A 17,516-nucleotide genomic window follows, 5' to 3' on the forward strand; every position below is an offset into this window, starting at 1 on the left:
TTATAGGTTTCATCTGGCAAACTGGATGATCACTTTCCTCTGGTTGTCTGGCAAACTGGATCAGGAACACAGACAAACATGAATGTAAATGAAGTAATAAGCAATAGAGCCATTGAGATGATGGGAGGTAAACTTGGAAGCAAAGACCCGGTGCACCCTAATGATCATGTGAACAAAAGTCAAGTATGTATTGTAAATAAAAAGTTGAATTAAATGGCTTTACAATATACTTGAGGTAAAATTCTATGTGCTACAGTAGAACCCCCATTTTACATTTTTCAGGGGACCAGAAAAATCCAGGAAAATGAAAAATCAGGGAAATGTATTATGCATAATATATGGGTGGGATCACAAAACAACAATATAAAATGAGATAAAACTTAAAATCGGGATGTAAAATGTTGGTCCTACTGTATATAGCTATTTAGAAAGTTTTTCTTCTAAAAGTTTTATAGCTTACATAATTGGCCACTTTTAGAGGAAAGAGCATGAGCAAGAACCCCCCATGTGCATTGTTTTTTTTTAAACATTTGACTTTTCCAAAGGCTACTTTTTAGTCCTGATAAGTTTGTTATACTTTAATATGGTTTTACCCAGAATTAAAATGTGGCTAACTGAATAGGACTTAAAAGTGAGCATCATTTTACAAAAGCACATAGCTTTTTAAAGTTTATTTTACATTTACATTTTACAGTTAGTTACATAGTTAAATTGGGTTGAAAAAAGACAAAGTCCATCAAGTTCAACCCCTCCAAATGAAAACCCAGCATCCATACACACACCCCTCCCTATTTTAATTAAATTCTATATACCTATACTAACTATAGAGCTTAGTATCACAATAGCCTTTGATATTATGTCTGTCCAAAAAATCATCCAAGCCATTCTTAAAGGTATTAACTGAATCAGCCATCACAACATCACCCGGCAGTGCATTCCACAACCTCACTGTCCTGACTGTGAAGAACCCCCTACGTTGCTTCAAAGTAAAGTTCTTTTCTTCTAGTCTAAAGGGGTGGCCTCTGGTACGGTGATCCACTTTATGGGTAAAAAGGTCCCCTGCTATTTGTCTATAATGTCCTCTAATGTACTTGTAAAGTGTAATCATGTCCCCTCGCAAGCGCCTTTTTTCCAGAGAAAACAACCCCAACTTTGACAGTCTACCCTCATAATTTAAGTCTTCCGTCCCTCTAACCAATTTAGTTGCACGTCTCTGCACTCTCTCCAGCTCATTTATATCCCTCTTAAGGACTGGAGTCCAATACTGCACTGCATACTCCAGAAGAGGCCTTACCAGGGACCTATAAAGAGGCATAATTATGTTTTCATCCCTTGAGTTAATGCCCTTTTTTATGCAAGACAGAACTTTATTTGCTTTAATAGCCACAGAATGACACTGCCCAGAATTAGACAACGTGTTATCTACAAAGGCCCCTAGATCCTTCTCATTTATGGAAACTCCCAACACACTGCCATTTAGTGTATAACTTGCATTTATATTATTTTTGCCAAAGTGCATAACCTTGCATTTATCAACATTGAACCTCATTTTCCAGTTTGCTGCCCAGTTTTCCAGTTTAGACAAATCACTCTGCAAATTGGCAGCATCCTGCATGGAACCTATAGTTCTGCACAATTTAGTATCATCTGCAAAAATAGCAACAGTACTTTCAATGCCCACCTCCAGGTCATTAATAAATAAGTTGAAAAGCAAGGGACCTCGTACAGAGCCCTGCGGTACTCTACTAACAACACTGGTCCAATTAGAAAATGTTCCATTTACCACCACTCTTTGTAGTCTATCTTTTAGCCAGTTCCCTATCCAGGTACAAATACTATGTTCCAGGCCAACATTCCTTAATTTAACCAGTAACCTTTTGTGTGGCACTGTATCAAATACTTTACCAAAGTCTAAGTAAATCGCATCCACTGGCATCCCAGAATCGAGGTCTCTACTTACCTTCTCATAAAAAGAAATTAAGTTAGTCTGGCAAGATCTATTACGCATAAAACCATGCTGGCACAAACTCATAGTATTATGATTTGCAATGAAGTCCGGTATCTTATCCTTTATTAACCCTTTGAAAAGCTTTCCTACCACTGATGTCAGACTAACTGGCCTATAGTTTTGAGGCTGAGAACGGGATCCTTTTTTGAATAGAGGCACCACATTAGCAATTTGCCAGTCTCTCGGCACTATGCCAGATCTCAATAAATCCTGAAAAATTAAGTAAAGATGTTTGGAAATCACAGAGCTAAGCTCCCTAATTACCCTGGGATGAATACCATCTGGCCCGGGACCTTTGTTAATCTTAACATGTTCTAATATCTTTTGAATTTCTTAATGTGTGAACCATGCATCATTAGTTGTATTACTAGAATTGGGACTGTTAAGAAGGAAACCTTCACTACTGGTTCCTCATTTGTGTAGACAGATGAAAAATATGAGTTCAGAATCTGCGCTTTTATTTTGTTTTCATCAACCAGCTGACCCCCCTCTGATAGTAAGGGTCCCACCCCTTCGTGCTTCATTTTTTTTACTATTAACACATTTAAAAAATAATTTTGGATTTTTTTTTACTGCTTGCTGCAATATCCTTTTCTATATCAATTTTAGCTGCCTTATAGCTTCTTTGCATGATTTATTGGCCTCCTTGTAACTTATAAATGTTTCGGCTGTACCAGCCAACTTGAAAGCCTTAAAAGCGCGTCTTTTCTTACCCACCTCAACACCAAAATAATTTTGGATTTTTTTTACTGCTTGCTGCAATATCCTTTTCTATATCAATTTTAGCTGCCTTATAGCTTCTTTGCATGATTTATTGGCCTCCTTGTAACTTATAAATGTTTCGGCTGTACCAGCCAACTTGAAAGCCTTAAAAGCACGTCTTTTCTTACCCACCTCAACACCAACGCTTCTATTGAACCAAAAAGGTTTTGCTTTGCAACGACGTTCCTTGCTTACAAGTGGAATATACTGACAAGTATATTTATTAAGCAGCATTTTAACGACTTCCCATTTTTGTTCTGTGTTTAACCCTGTGAAAAGCATTTCCCACTTAAAGTGATACTGACACTAAAAAACTACTTTTTAAATTATGGATGTACAATAAAAGTTATCTATAGGTCACGTTGATTGTTTTTTGCGGAGAGGTTTGTTTTTGAAAGTAATTGCTGGTTGAAGTTTCTAAACCTGACTGTTTTGCCAACCTGACTGTCCCATCTCAGCCTGTCAGTTAGAGTTTCTAATGCTAACGGACTCCTGCTGCACAAATATGGCAGCCCCCTCATACAGGAACATGGGGCATCAGACAGGTAATGTAAAAGCATTGTGCAAATACTTTATGGCAAAGGGATAAGTAGCTTTCAACGGCAATATTATGATAGATGTAAAAGAGAGTTTAAGTTCTGGTGTCAGTATCTCTTTAATATGTTGCAGAGATGCCCTTATACTGTCAAAGTTTGAACGTCTGAAATTTAGTGTTTTAGTTATTCCCTTATAGAATTGCTTCTGCAACAGAATCTCAATGGAGACCATGTTATGATCACTATTCCCTAAATGCTCACCCACACAAATGTTAGGGATGAATTCAGTATTGTTAGTTATTACAAGGTCCAAAAGAGAGTTATTCCTAGTAGGTTCTTGAACAAGCTGGAATAAAAAGTTGTCATTCAGCATATTTACAAACCTACTAGCTTTTTCTGTCTTAGCAACCCCATTACCCCAGTCAATGTCTGGATAATTGAAGTCACCCATAGCAACAACTTGACCCAGCTGTGAAGCCACTGGTATCTGCAAGAGTAGCTGGGCTTCATACTCGACACTTATACGAGGTGGTTTATAGCATACACCAATGATTATTCTTTTTGTTACCTTTTGCCCAGTTAAAATCTCTACCCAGAGTGATTCTACACCCTCACCAGTGCCAGCTATTGTTATTTCTTTAGCGCATGGCTTTAATTCAGGCTTCACATACAAACACACTCCTCCACCCTTTTTAATCCCTCTGTCCCTCCTAAAAAGGGTGTAACCATTTAAATTCACAATCCAGTCACATGTTTCATCCCACCAGGTCTCAGTGATACCAATTATATCATAATTTTTAGAGCATGCAATTAATTCTAGGTCTCCCATTTTACCTGACAAACTCTGTGCATTTGCCAGCATACAGCGGAGGTTACTACTTTTACTTTTGAAATTTGCATCACTTAGTGGAGAATTATACGTTAAGTTAGTATTATTCTGTTTTCCTTGTAACAGAGGGACCTCCTTAGCTGGTAAACTGTATGCCCCCCTCACTCCTCCCCCATGACCCCTTACTAACCCCACTGCCCCGTTTACCCTAGCTTCCCTATAATTCTGTATCTCACCCACCCCCCCTTGCCTAGTTTAAACACTACTCCACCCTTTTAGCCATTCTTTTCCCTAGTACTGCGGACCCCCTTCCATTGAGGTGCAAACCGTCACGACTGTATAGGTTGTACCCCAAAGAAAATTAAGCCCAGTGCTCTAAGAACCCAAACCTTTCCTTCCTGCACCAAGACCTGAGCCACGCATTTAGCTCCCTAAACTCCCGCTGTTTTCCTAAACTTGCACGTGGCACAGACAAAATTTCAGAAAAGATGACATTGGAAGACTTTTTCTTGATCTTAGAGCCTAGATCACTGAAATCACTCTTTAAGGTCTTCCATCTACCATTTATTTTGTCATTAGTACTGATATGCACTAAGACAGCTGGTTCATGCCCAGCCCCACCCAATAATTTGTCTATCCGATCAACCACATGCCGAACCCTGGCACCAGGTAGACAGCAAACTGTTCGGTTGTAGCGATTACCCTATCCACTTTCCTAATAATTGAGTCCCCTACAACCACAATCTGCTTAGGCCTGACTCTACTCTCCTTCCCACCACTACTAGAGAAACTGGTCTCCCGGCTGTTAGAGAGATCAGCCCCATCTAGAATTGCCAATCCAGAGTTCATACTCCCATCATCTTCACACAATCTGGCAAATTTTGTTGCGATGTATAATCTCCGGATCAGCCTCCATTTTCCTTTTGCCCACCTTAGATTTTCTAACTTTCACCCAGCTAGCTGCCTCAACATCCTGCTGCTGTTCTGTTCCCCCCAAACTATTTGACCCCGCTAGGTCCTGCTCAGTGAGCGAAAGACTCCTTTCAAGATTGTCAATCGACCGCAGTGTTGCAATTTTTTGCTGTAGTGCTCTAACTTGAGCCTCCAAAGTGGCAATTTGCTCACAACCACCACAGAGGTAAGCATTTTGGATCTCTTGTTCCAAATCTGCATACATATGGCAGACTGTGCACTGAGTCAGACCTTCAGTCTTTCTAGCACTCATTATCCCAGTTACAGATCAAAACAGGAAAAAATAAAAATAAATATATAAAATAAAAATTAGGGTTTAGAACAAACTTTTGACCTAGTTTGAACCTCCTTTAGTTTTAAACTCCGGTGTTTATAACTCCACTTCCAGATCCCCCACTTAACTCCAGTGTTTATAACTTCACTTACAGATCCCCCACTTACAGATCCCCCACTTACAGATCCCCCACTTACAGATCCCCCACTTAAGAGAAGCTAACACTAGAGCAAGCTCCACTGGAGTCCCAGGGGTTCGATTTATACAGTCTGTTCAGGTGCAAATAATCAAACCCCACCCCCTCAAACGGAGGGAAAACTAACTGCAAGGTAAAGCAGGTTGTGACAAACCTGCTGTAAGCACACTAGCACACCAAACTTTGCTGTTTAGCACCCAAGACAGAAAAAAAAACCTTTAAAAAATAAAACCACAGTAGTTAAATATAAACCTTAATATAAAATAGCAGTTAATAAATACTTATCCTTTTCAGTTGATTTGTTTGCTTTAAGTTGCTTTATTCCAGTCAGCAGCCTGATTCAAACATTGAATTTAATTGAATGGTGTTCAATACAATTTTTTTAAAAATTGTAGGCATATTAGGTAATACTTATGTCCTTTAAACGTAAGCCTTTGATATTTTCTGAATGGACAACATGAACTTTCAATCAATATACTGTTATAAAGATTTTTTCATTATTTTGCACTCATACAAGAATTTCTAGAAGAGTAACCATTCAAGTGCCACATGGCAGCTTTTCAGTACCTTAAAGTGGTAGTTCACCTTAAATGAGAAGGGAGGCTGTTTGCGCTGGTTTTCATTCAATAATCCAATAATTTCAAATTGTTCGGGCAACAACTTTAAACAACTTCCCTTTAAAAGTTATATCAAGTATTGTTACATTTCAGTTGCATGCATTCTCACAGTGCCACTGATAATTCTGTGATAAATGCTCAGCCAATTTTATTTCTTCTTTCAAGGGCATTTGAAACAGAATCTCAAAATTTGTATGCAAGCAGCCTAAGATCCCAAGTCAATAAATTTCTTATTCTGTTCCTTTCCTATAGAGTTCAAATGATACATTTCCTACAGCCATGCATATTGCTGCTGCAAAAGAGGTTCACGAAGTGCTTTTACCTGGACTACAAAAGTTACATGATGCATTGGATGCAAAATCAAAGGAGTTTGAGAATATCATAAAAATTGGTCGCACACACACACAAGACGCAGTGCCACTTACTCTTGGCCAGGTATAATATAAAACTTGCTTTTACATATATATAACACACAACGTTGTTTATAATTAATTAACGAAGGTTATATATCTTTAACAAGCAACCTTCATAATAGCGAGCAATATTAGTATATATATATATTTAGTATACACTATATATATATATATATATATATATATATATATATATATATATATATATATATATATATATATATATATATATATATATATATATATGGTATAAGGAGGATCAGCACACGCTGTCTTGTGAAGAATATTTTCTTTTATTGTGAACAAAATTACATCTCAATCCGAGGGACCTTTCTCAAGGATATTGTGTATTAGCAATGTGTCCATTAAATACCCCCCCCATTAGTGTACTCTGGTGCCAAGATGACGTCATAGGTCCAATCAGAAGTGTCAATTCAAAGTTTTTTTTCTCCTTTCCATTGTCCTTTGAAAAAATAGTGTGCAATTCCACAGATACACCACTGGGTGTTTGCATTATGTGAATGTGCATGAAAAAGAAAACAATGTATCATATAAGAAACACTTTATTTAAAAACTGGTTAAAAATACTTCCTTTAGCATAAAGAACAAAAAAAGTAACATTTACTTACTTTTTTGTTCTGTATGGAAAAGGAAGTATTTTTAACCAGTTTTTAAACAGTGTTTCTTATATGATACATTGTTTTCTTTTTCATGCACATTAACCTTCACACAGTGCAAACAGTGGTGTATCTGTGGAATTGCACACATTTTTTTCAAAGGAAAATGGAAAGGAGAAAAAAAAATTGAATTGACACTTCTGATTTGACCTATGACATCATCTTGGCACCAGAGTACACAGACCTCCCTAAGCTTTGTGCGGCGAGCACATTATCTCCAGTTCTTCCGGAGCTACTGCTGACAGGGAGGCAGAGCCTGATGTGGGAGTGGTCGAGAAGGAGGGAGGGGGAAATGAACAAAAGCCTTTACCCTGTGACTCCAGGCTGAACAGTGAAGAAGAATCAGGTATTGTAACATTGGCACTGGGAGCCTCTCTTTCCAGTCTGTATTTGTCTAAATATTTTAGCACCAGCCTAGTGTTGCTGCCATTCTATCATAGTATGTAATAGTAATTAGGAGTGCTCTACCTTCATTAAACCCGTGTGGGTCTCAGGTGCTGAATTGGAAGACCCTCGCCTGCTTTTTGGGTACACTTCACATCCAGAACAAGAAATCCAGCAGCACACTCAAATTGATGCAATAATCCGTAGTGTTTATTAGCCCATATATGAACAAACAAAAGGGCGACGTTTCGGGCCCTACTGGACCCTTTATCAAGCCTAATGTGATTACTTCCACCAAACGCTTATATTCAACATCCTTCTGCAGTGACATCATTAATTAACTTACTATTTAGTGCATTCACATATTAACCATTTGTGATTTATAGTCCGTATGTCCAAAACAGTCTTCTCAAAACAATTATAAATATCTGATCTTATATTACCTGAGACGCTGTCACGATTTACATTGCACTAGGTCTCATATTGTGCACATTATGCAGTCAGCACTCAGTATTCTTTGTAGATCAGTTAGTTCATCTTTAAGTTACTAACTGATCTACAAAGAATTCTGAGTGCTGACTCAGTAGTAGTAGATTGGATTTTAATATGAAGAGCAGAGGACCTGAATAGAAAGATGAGTAGTAACAAGTAGCAATAACAATAAACTTGTAGTCTTACAGAGCATTTGTTTTTAAATGGGATCAGTGACCCAGTTGGAACGTTGCTTAGAATTGGCCATTCTATAACATACTAACATTTAAACTAAAACCACCCTCTCATGAGCTATGGGGGTTCTGACCTAAGGTTGGAACTTCCAGGGGGGCCCTGTCCAAAAGATGGACCTTAAAGAGATACTGACACCAGAAATTAAACCTTCTTTTACATCAATTATATTGTCTTTGCCGAAGACCCAAAGCCACGAAAGACCCAAAGTTGAAATCCTGAAGCTACGAAAGGAAACTGAAGAAGAACTTAGGATAAGTTCCACTGAACACCAATGCTTTATTTCATTGAACCCCTGGCTAACAGTGTTTTTTTAAAAATTTTAATGGGGGCCTTGGCGCCAATGTTTTTTTAATTATTTGCCTTCTTCTGACTCTTTCCAGCTTTCAAATGGGGGTCACTGGCTCCACCTAAAAACAAATGCTCTGTAAGGCTACACATTTATTGTTATTGCAACTTTTTATTACTTAAATTACTATTTGACCCTTCCCTAATTATTTTCCAGTCTCCTATTCATAGTTGCTATAGTAATTTGCACCCTAGCAACCAGATTGCTAAAATTGCAAAATGGAGAGCTGCTGAATATAAAACCAAGTAACTCAAAATCCACAAATAATAAAAAATAAAAACCAATTGCAAATTGTCTCAGAATATCACTCTCGTAACCATACTAAAAATTAACTAAAAGGTAAACAACCCCTTTAAGAAGCCTTCAAATAATTTGCACATCACAGATGTCAAACTTACTGGCCAATAATTGCCATATACTGGTACCATTATTTAAATGAGCAACATTATTAACCCACATATTTTTACTATTAACATACTTAAAAACTTTTTGGGGTTATTCTTAGCCTCAGCCACAATGTGCTCCTCATTTGCTATGTTTGCATTCCGGATTGTGGTTTTACAATATTTATTATAGTGTTTATATTCATTAAATGCAGCTTATATCACCACAGACAGTTTTTAAATGCCTTTCTCTTCTTTCTTATTAACTTTAATATATAGAGCCACATAGGGTGGTTCTTGGTGCTTCTACATTTACTTCTTAAGGGAATAAATTGAGAACAGTATGCTATTATTTCTCTGTATAAGAACTATAAGGACCACGGTACACTGGACATTTGTCTGCTGTTGACATGCATAGTTATCAAAGCGGAAAATAATGCAAACTCAACTTTTACTTGTCAGCATTTTACCAGGATCATTGCAGCAAACAAACACCAGTGCCTGGGAGGGGTGGTGGAAATTAACCCTTATTATATTTAGTTTTCAAATTTTAAGCATTTAGTATTTACTGACTTTACATTTTTGTTAAGGTTGGTTCAATGCTCTCCACAAACCCCTTCATATCTGTGGGTGCTGAAACACTGGTCTGGTTCTGGGGCAGATTTATCATGTGGTGTAAAGCCCTAGTAGCAGGCTTCAGGAGACAGTGCTCATGTAAACAGTAGCTTCAGTTCCTTATGCACTCATCCGCATTGTTGGAGGGCTGTGCTCAGGACATCTTGTTGATTACTTAGTAGAGGATACAAAATAAAAATTGCATTGTCAGTATACTTTCTGCATTTATTTTGTATTTGCTTGTAGTTTGTCTGGAAAGAAGCTTTCTTTAATGTGCGTCTCATTAAATTTGAGGGAGTGGATGCACATCTTTAAAGGGGAACAATTGTTCTCTGAAATAATATAAAATCTAAATATAAAAATTCTATACTGTTTATGAAATAATGAAGTTACTCTTCTTTCTCCCTTCTTTCTTTTTTTTTTTTTTTTCATTCTCTCTTTGTGCAAAAGATGAACATTAGATTTTGATTGAAAGTTAGGTCTAATACATCTTTAGATGGCTCATTTTGCCTAAAAGATGTTTTGATGTTGATGTGTTCTAAACATAGAAAGTTATGTACTGATTTCACAATTTATTTCAGGAATTTGGTGGTTATGTTCAACAAATAAAATATGGTGTTAGTAGGATTAAATCTGCATTGCCAAGGGTCTATGAATTAGCAGCTGGCGGTACAGCAGTTGGAACAGGCTTAAACACCAGAATTGGATTTGCAGAGAAAGTTGCGGCTAAAGTGGCAGAACTAACAGGTAAGCTTGTAAATGTGGGCGTTGCTTTGTAAAACATATTTTGTGACCCTTACAGGTATTCCTATATCTTATATCTACAGAAGTGGAATTACAAAAATGGTATAGAAAATTCTTTAATAAACTAAAAGTCCACTTATGTGGGTATGTAAAGGCAAAAAATAAAACCTCTTTATACTGTTCCCTAGTTGTAATGAAAGATATCTCTAATATACCGTTATTAAACAAATGACGGTTTTTATAAAAAAAAAAAAAAAAAAATGAATGTAATCCTATTCCCCTTTGGTTTACTTCCTGTGTCTGCTGCAGACACAGTTCTCTAGACTGTCCCAAATGCTGAGCAGGGAAACAGTTACTTTTCAGTGATATGGAAGCTTTTTTTCGGGGTTATTTTACGTTTTATTTGTTTAACCTGACTAACCTTTTCCATTCTCTGCTAACCTCCATGCTGAACAACCCCCCCAGCACCTTCTTTCCCAGCCCTGTAAGCTTTTTTATAAAAACTGTACAAATGTTATAATGACAGTATATTAGAGATATCTTTCTTTGCAACTAGGGAACAGTATAAAGAGATTTTATTTTTTTGCCTTTACATCCCCTTTAAAAAAAATTAAGATACATACATAGTAGCGAAAGTATAGAGATCACAAATTGTAAACAAAAAACAGTGACATTTTTTTTACAGTATATTATACTTGAATTATTTAAAACACTTATTTGTTGGTGTTACTGTTCCTTACATTTTAATAGAAAACAAATGGTTAACAATCCATTTAAGAGTGGCTTGGTGGGACATTTAACCCTTTAACCACCAAGCATGTAAAGCGTACGTGCTGGCGGTTCAGGGCTCAGGCTGCCAAGAATGTACCTCGTACGTTCTCCTGCAGCTGAGTCCTTCTCTCTGCCGCCTCTGCAGAGAGTCAGGAGGGTTGACAGCCCCCTTGGCAACAAGGCTGGTGGGCTGTCAACCCAATCGCGTCGCAGATCCGACTTCAAAGTAGCAAATGCTGCTGCAAAAGCGCTTATGCTGCTTTCTTACCTGCTCTCCGTCGCACATCCGCCCACTCACTTCCTGCTGCTCAGTAACTCTGCTGTCCAGGCTGCCTCCAGTGACTCTAGTGATCCTCCTGCTACAAAAACGGTAAGTGCACATTTTTTTACACACTTACATGCCCTTACACATGCTTGGGGTTAGTTCACACGGGGAGATTTTGACGCCTGTCGACTAATCGCCTCGTCTCAATCTCCCCAAACTGCCTCAACGTGTTTCCCCATAGGCTACAATGAAAAGTCGCCTGCACTAAAGCACATTTGGCAATGCGTTTTCCATAGTCGAAGTTGCATTATTTTAATCTGGGGTCCGCACATGCTAGCTGCCTTGATATTTCTATGCATATTGTGCATCAAACTGTTATGTAGACCCTTGGCATCAATATTTTATGGTGTTTTACAATTGTACGTAAGAAATTGGGTGAGATAAATGCGGCCATTTGCAATATTTTTAGGCGATTTTCAGAAATGTAAAAATCGCTGCTTTTATCACAAAATTTAGGAAAGGCTTGCGACTTGGAGTACAAAGACATGCATACCCAATTTGGATTTGCTGGAATGTGTACTTTCCAAAAATATATGGTTTTCTGGGGTGAACTTACTACTACTAATTACTTTTTCTACCTTTGCCCCCCCCAAAAACAATGTAAATGTGATTTTGCAGTACCTGAAATGACAGACCATATGGGGGGTCTTCATTTTGGGGCCCCTGTATGCCTCGTGCTTAGGTAAACCTATACATATTGGCCATCAAACTGTTCAGAGGACCCCAGGCTTTCATATTTGGGGTGATTTATCTTGATACTCAATAGTATGTGGGATGTACGATATGGCAGGTTGGAAGTTTTGAGGTGATTTTTGAAAATGTCCCTAAAATTGCCAAACTTAGGAAAGTTTTGCAGCTTGGTGCTTTGGAGTAGAAAGACATGCATACCCAATTTGGATTCAGGGGAATGTGTACTTTCTGAAAATATATGGTTTTCTGGGGTGAAAGTACTTTTTTCTAACTTTGCTCCCCCCCCCCCTAACGATGTTCAGTGGACCACAGGCTTTAATATTTGGGGTGTTTTACATTGATACCTAATGATGTGTGGGAGATACTGTATGATGCTGTAGAGTGGAAGCTTTGAGGTCATTTTTCAAAAAATTCACCAATTTCTATAAAATATTATACATTTAGGAAACAATTGCAACTTGGTAGTTTGGAGTACAAAGGTATATTTACCCATTTTTGATTCACCAGAATCTGTTCTTTCTAATAATAGGTAGTTTTCTAGGGTAAACCTATTGTTAGTAGAATGTTTGGCCTTGAAATCAGAAGTACCGTATATACTCGTGTATAAGCCGACCCGTGTATAAGCCGAGGTACCTAATTTTACCTACAAAAACTGGGAAAACTTATTGACTCGCGTATAAGCCTAGGGTGAGAAATGCAGCAGCTACTGGTACGTTTCAATAATCAAAAATGGAGGCATGAGTGGGTTAAATCACTTGATTAATAAATAATATTAAATTATAAAGTGCAGTGCAAATGAATTACCATAATTAATCACCATAAATTGATTAGGAATTAATTTGAAAATCCCAATTTAAAAACACCTAGATAAATAGTACTCATTGGTTTAATAAATTGATTATTAATAATTAGATTATGACTGAGGACAATTTAAACAATTAATTAAAATTGAGTCATAATATACTGGTGATATAAAGTGCAGTGCTAATAAATATAAGTTAATAATAGACTAAAGTAGATTCTAAAAATATTGTAATAGTGACCATCAATTGAAAAGGATAAAGACACCCAACTGCTTGATTAATGAGAATAGGAGGAATAAGAGCATCTTGAGAAAGTAGTAAATGTTAAATGAGGGAAATGTGTTAAGCACACACAAATGTGTAGGAGTAGTTTGCAATGGTATTGTTTCCCAGTCCCTTCAGGCTGCCTCTCCAGACTGCTTCTAACTCTCTCCCCCGCAACCCCCCTTCTCCTGAACAGTGGCGCTTCTCTATTGGCAGTAGATGTTCGTATCTAGGTCAAAACGGCTGGTAAGGAAAGGGTTAAAGAATCATCTAGCTATTTGCTTAATTTGTACAGCTAGCTATTGGGTCCACCATGCAAAACTATAAATGAAAATTTAAATTGTTGTGTTTGGCTGAGCTATAAATAAATGTTAATAAAATAATTTTTTACATTTTTTTCCAGGTCTGCCATTTATCACAGCACCTAATAAATTTGAATCTCTTGCTGCTCATGATGCACTTGTTGAATTAAGTGGTACTTTGAATACATTAGCATGTAGCCTAATGAAGATTGCTAATGACATAAGGTTTCTGGGGTCTGGACCAAGATCAGGTCTTGGAGAACTTATCTTGCCTGAAAATGAACCTGGGAGCAGCATTATGCCAGGTAGTAAAATTAATAACAGACAACTTTTTTTCCAAAACATTTTTTTTAGCCTTTTTTATGTCACAAAGTTCTCTTGATGAATAAAATGTGTTGTGTTAAGTCTTACAGGATAATATAACAGGAGATGTGCAGTTTCTTACTAAATCATATTGCAGTTACAGTATGATACATTGTTTATTCAGAGTTCATAAGCTGACCATCAGACTCTGCTCTGTATGGAATTGATCCAACATTCAGATTACTAGGTTTGCACTTCCATGTTGGCCATATGATACAGTAATTTATTACATCTTTCAAACTCTTACTTTTACATAAAAACATTTTCTAGTAGTCAGCACTCATTTAAACCAGTTTTAGTTAGGCACACACCATATAAATCTTTATAGACAATACCATGACAAGAAATACTCTTCAAAAAGCCTTTATTACATTAAGGGGTGATTTTATAAAGGTTTGAATTTGAATTTTTGCCATGATTTGAATTTTTTGCACAAAATCTTACAAATTATATTTTCAAAAAATTGAATGTCTGGTATTTATTAAGCAAAAACTACTGACATTAAAAAATCAGCATCTAACAGCTAGCAAGGTCATGTTGAAGTCAGTGGGAGTTGTAGGCAAAATTCAAGCCATTTTTTTTTAAATTTGAGATTTCCAAATTTGTAACCTCACAAATTTGAGTTTTTAAGCTTATAAACTCAAATTTGAGGTAATGTTGTTTGAGTTTTTTTCACAATTATTTTCAATCTAGTTTATTACATTTCGATTTTTTCATAAATAAGCAAACATTCAAATTTATTTAAATTGTGAGTTTAAGCCCATAATTGTTTTATTACAACAAAGTTTTAGAGGGTCAAGTTCTTTCAAGGCTAAACAATATTTTAGATATAAAATGATATTATAATATATATTATAGCATTTATAGTATTTAATATGTTTATTACATATGTAATGTTTTTTTCTCTGCAGGAAAAGTAAATCCGACTCAGTGTGAGGCTGTTACCATGGTTGCAGCCCAGGTGATGGGGAATCATGTGGCTATAACAATAGGAGGCAGCAATGGCCACTTTGAATTAAATGTTTTCAAGCCCTTAATTGTAAGCTATTTCATTTTGACTGAAGAATTTTTTTTGCACAACAATGAACTTTAGCCCTAATGGTTCAAACTCTTACATGGGACTTGCAGTACCGCAGTGAGGCTTCTAACAGATGTTTCTGGCTGCCTTAAAGGCACAAGTACTCTAGAACAGAAACAGTAGGCACATACTCCTGTACGCATCATAAATTATTGCTTACTTATAAACGTATATATTATTAATAATAACCTCAGACAATTTTTTGCCCTATGCTATTTCTTCGAAAATTACTTAAGAAATGTGCATTTTTTTTAATATGAAAATAATGTGCACATTTGTATATATCACATGTAAAGGTGAATAACCTTGTTAGGCTCATAAGTGATATTTTATATGCATTTTAATTTTCAGATCAAAAATGTGCTAAATTCAGTCAGGCTACTGGGCGATGCAGCTGTTTCATTCTCGGATAACTGCGTTGTGGGAATACAAGCCAATACAGAGAGAATCAATAAATTAATGAGCGAGTCTTTAATGCTTGTTACCGCACTTAATACTCATATAGGTAAGAAATGTATCTATTTAAATACCTGCCTTTTGTTTTGACTAGTAACAGTAATAATCCAAGTGAAAACTCTTACATCTTAGAAATGTTCTTTTTACTTTTATACAGAAAGGGTACGAGTTTGAAAAAATTTGCTAGTATAGGTTTTTTCCAAGTAAATATTGCACTTTAGGAATAAATAGGGCTGCACCGAATCTAGGATTTGTTTCAAGATTCGGTTTCAGGAAAAATGTGTATATTCAGTCAAATAATTAATACAGTAATGTAACTTTAAAGCACTGAACAACTGAAGACAGTACATTTTTAGCTAATGCATTTTTTATTTCTCATTTGAATATACACAGTAGGCTTTAAATTTGGATCTGTATGCAGCAGACTCTTTGGTGGAAAGTCTAAGGGTAGTTGGGAAATTACTTCTATGAATCAGAGAGAGATTGTCATGGTTTCCTACTTTTTTCAATTGTTTTCAAATGTTCTCCTGTCTCTAGTGTTTCAGTCTGGCAGCTCAGTGATACAGGGGCAGATTCTGAAGTGTTACAATCTGTGGAATATTAGCGACTATTGTATCAATTGTAACAGCTGCTTTTAATGAAACTCTGGGATTCTGCTCAGCAGATCCAAAGATAACAAATATATGAAATAATGTATCATTTGGAACAGTTACAGACTCGGAGACTCCTCTACCAGTGCTGCTTTAGAAATGCATGAGAAGGTGAAAAATTAAACTTTACACTCCAGTATGAGTTAAACAGTCACAAATAGATAATAGAAGGTAATTGAAAAGAAAATCTTCCTGTTAGCTATCTAGAAGACACCTGAACTGAAAAAAACTGTTTGAAGGAGAACAACCCCTTTAAATATCACATGTAAAATTTTAGATAACTGAGAAGTCTCAATGCTACATGGCCCCATAGCTCCACCCGCCTACCATGTTTCTCACCATTGGAATTAAATTTCACACTGGACAGATGAAAAATCAAAATAATTAAAAAAAACAAATGAAAATCTATTGCAGATAGTCTTGAAATATGAATGTCTACATAATTAAAAAATTTAAATGTGAACCACCCCTCAAAGATTTGTATAGTATTTTATCTCTCTCAGTTGTGGAGTAGTCCAAAATAAGTTAAAAGGTATACTGGGTATCAGCTGGGTTATTATACCCAGTTAATAATAGAGGGACTATTATGAAATATCTTAAAGGGGCCACATATATTTTAGCTTGGTAACCTATAGTGCACAGTTAAAAGGTGGCGAAAATAGTAGGAATTTAAAAAGACAGGCATTCCAGTAGATGGAAGACTAAGAAGAAGGGGTAGTAGAAACAAAAAAAAAATGGCAGCAAAAGGCTGTGTGCAAAAAATTCTAAAACAATATAAAGTATAGTGTTAAAGTAATCTCCAAAATCAGTGTACCTCTTATAGCAAATGTATCTCAGGTATGGTACTGTACTAAATGGATTTTTACTGGCTTTCATATATAGAAATAATTAGCAAAAGGATGCTTATAAATGCCTAACCCTTTTTAATTCTTTGCAGGATATGATAAAGCAGCAAAAATTGCTAAAACTGCCCATAAGGAAGGCACAACACTTAAAGAAGCTGCAATTAAACTTGGATTTCTTACATCCGATCAATTTGACCAGTGGGTAAAGCCAGAAGATATGCTTGGACCCAAATAACTTTGAATTTGTTATGCTATCTTAATAAAATAAATCAACTCTGTTATACTTTGTAAGCAGGAGTTTTTTAATAATAAATAGTTTTGTGTGTGTTTATATATGTAACGCTAACTTAGGTAGAGCAAGAGTAGTTAATGTCCAGCTAGTGATAGGAGCATGGGTTACATGTGACTTCAGGCTAGGGCCTTCTCTAATTGGAAGAGGTCAGGAATGGTGTAGTGTAACTACAACTCTCAGGCTACTGTGCAATAA

At 36.4% G+C, this 17,516-nt stretch overlaps 1 protein-coding gene across 2 annotated transcripts in view; it reads left to right on the forward strand.

Annotated features, from left to right (window-relative positions):
• Nucleotides 1-17,310, forward strand: part of LOC108705582 (fumarate hydratase, mitochondrial) — an 80,399-nt gene extending 63,089 nt beyond the window's left edge. For both annotated transcript variants that reach the window (XM_041564543.1, XM_041564542.1), the window contains 7 exons: nucleotides 7-183; nucleotides 6,447-6,629; nucleotides 10,320-10,485; nucleotides 13,739-13,942; nucleotides 14,912-15,039; nucleotides 15,430-15,583; nucleotides 17,122-17,310. In XM_041564543.1, the coding sequence (XP_041420477.1) occupies nucleotides 7-183; nucleotides 6,447-6,629; nucleotides 10,320-10,485; nucleotides 13,739-13,942; nucleotides 14,912-15,039; nucleotides 15,430-15,583; nucleotides 17,122-17,264 (1,155 nt within the window). In that variant the 3' untranslated portion in view covers nucleotides 17,265-17,310. The remainder of the gene's footprint in view (nucleotides 1-6; nucleotides 184-6,446; nucleotides 6,630-10,319; nucleotides 10,486-13,738; nucleotides 13,943-14,911; nucleotides 15,040-15,429; nucleotides 15,584-17,121) is intronic.
• The last annotated feature ends 206 nt before the right edge of the window (nucleotides 17,311-17,516 follow it).

The sequence above is a fragment of the Xenopus laevis genome, chromosome 5S (genome assembly GCF_017654675.1).
Source record: "Xenopus laevis strain J_2021 chromosome 5S, Xenopus_laevis_v10.1, whole genome shotgun sequence".
Taxonomy (NCBI): domain Eukaryota; kingdom Metazoa; phylum Chordata; class Amphibia; order Anura; family Pipidae; genus Xenopus; species Xenopus laevis.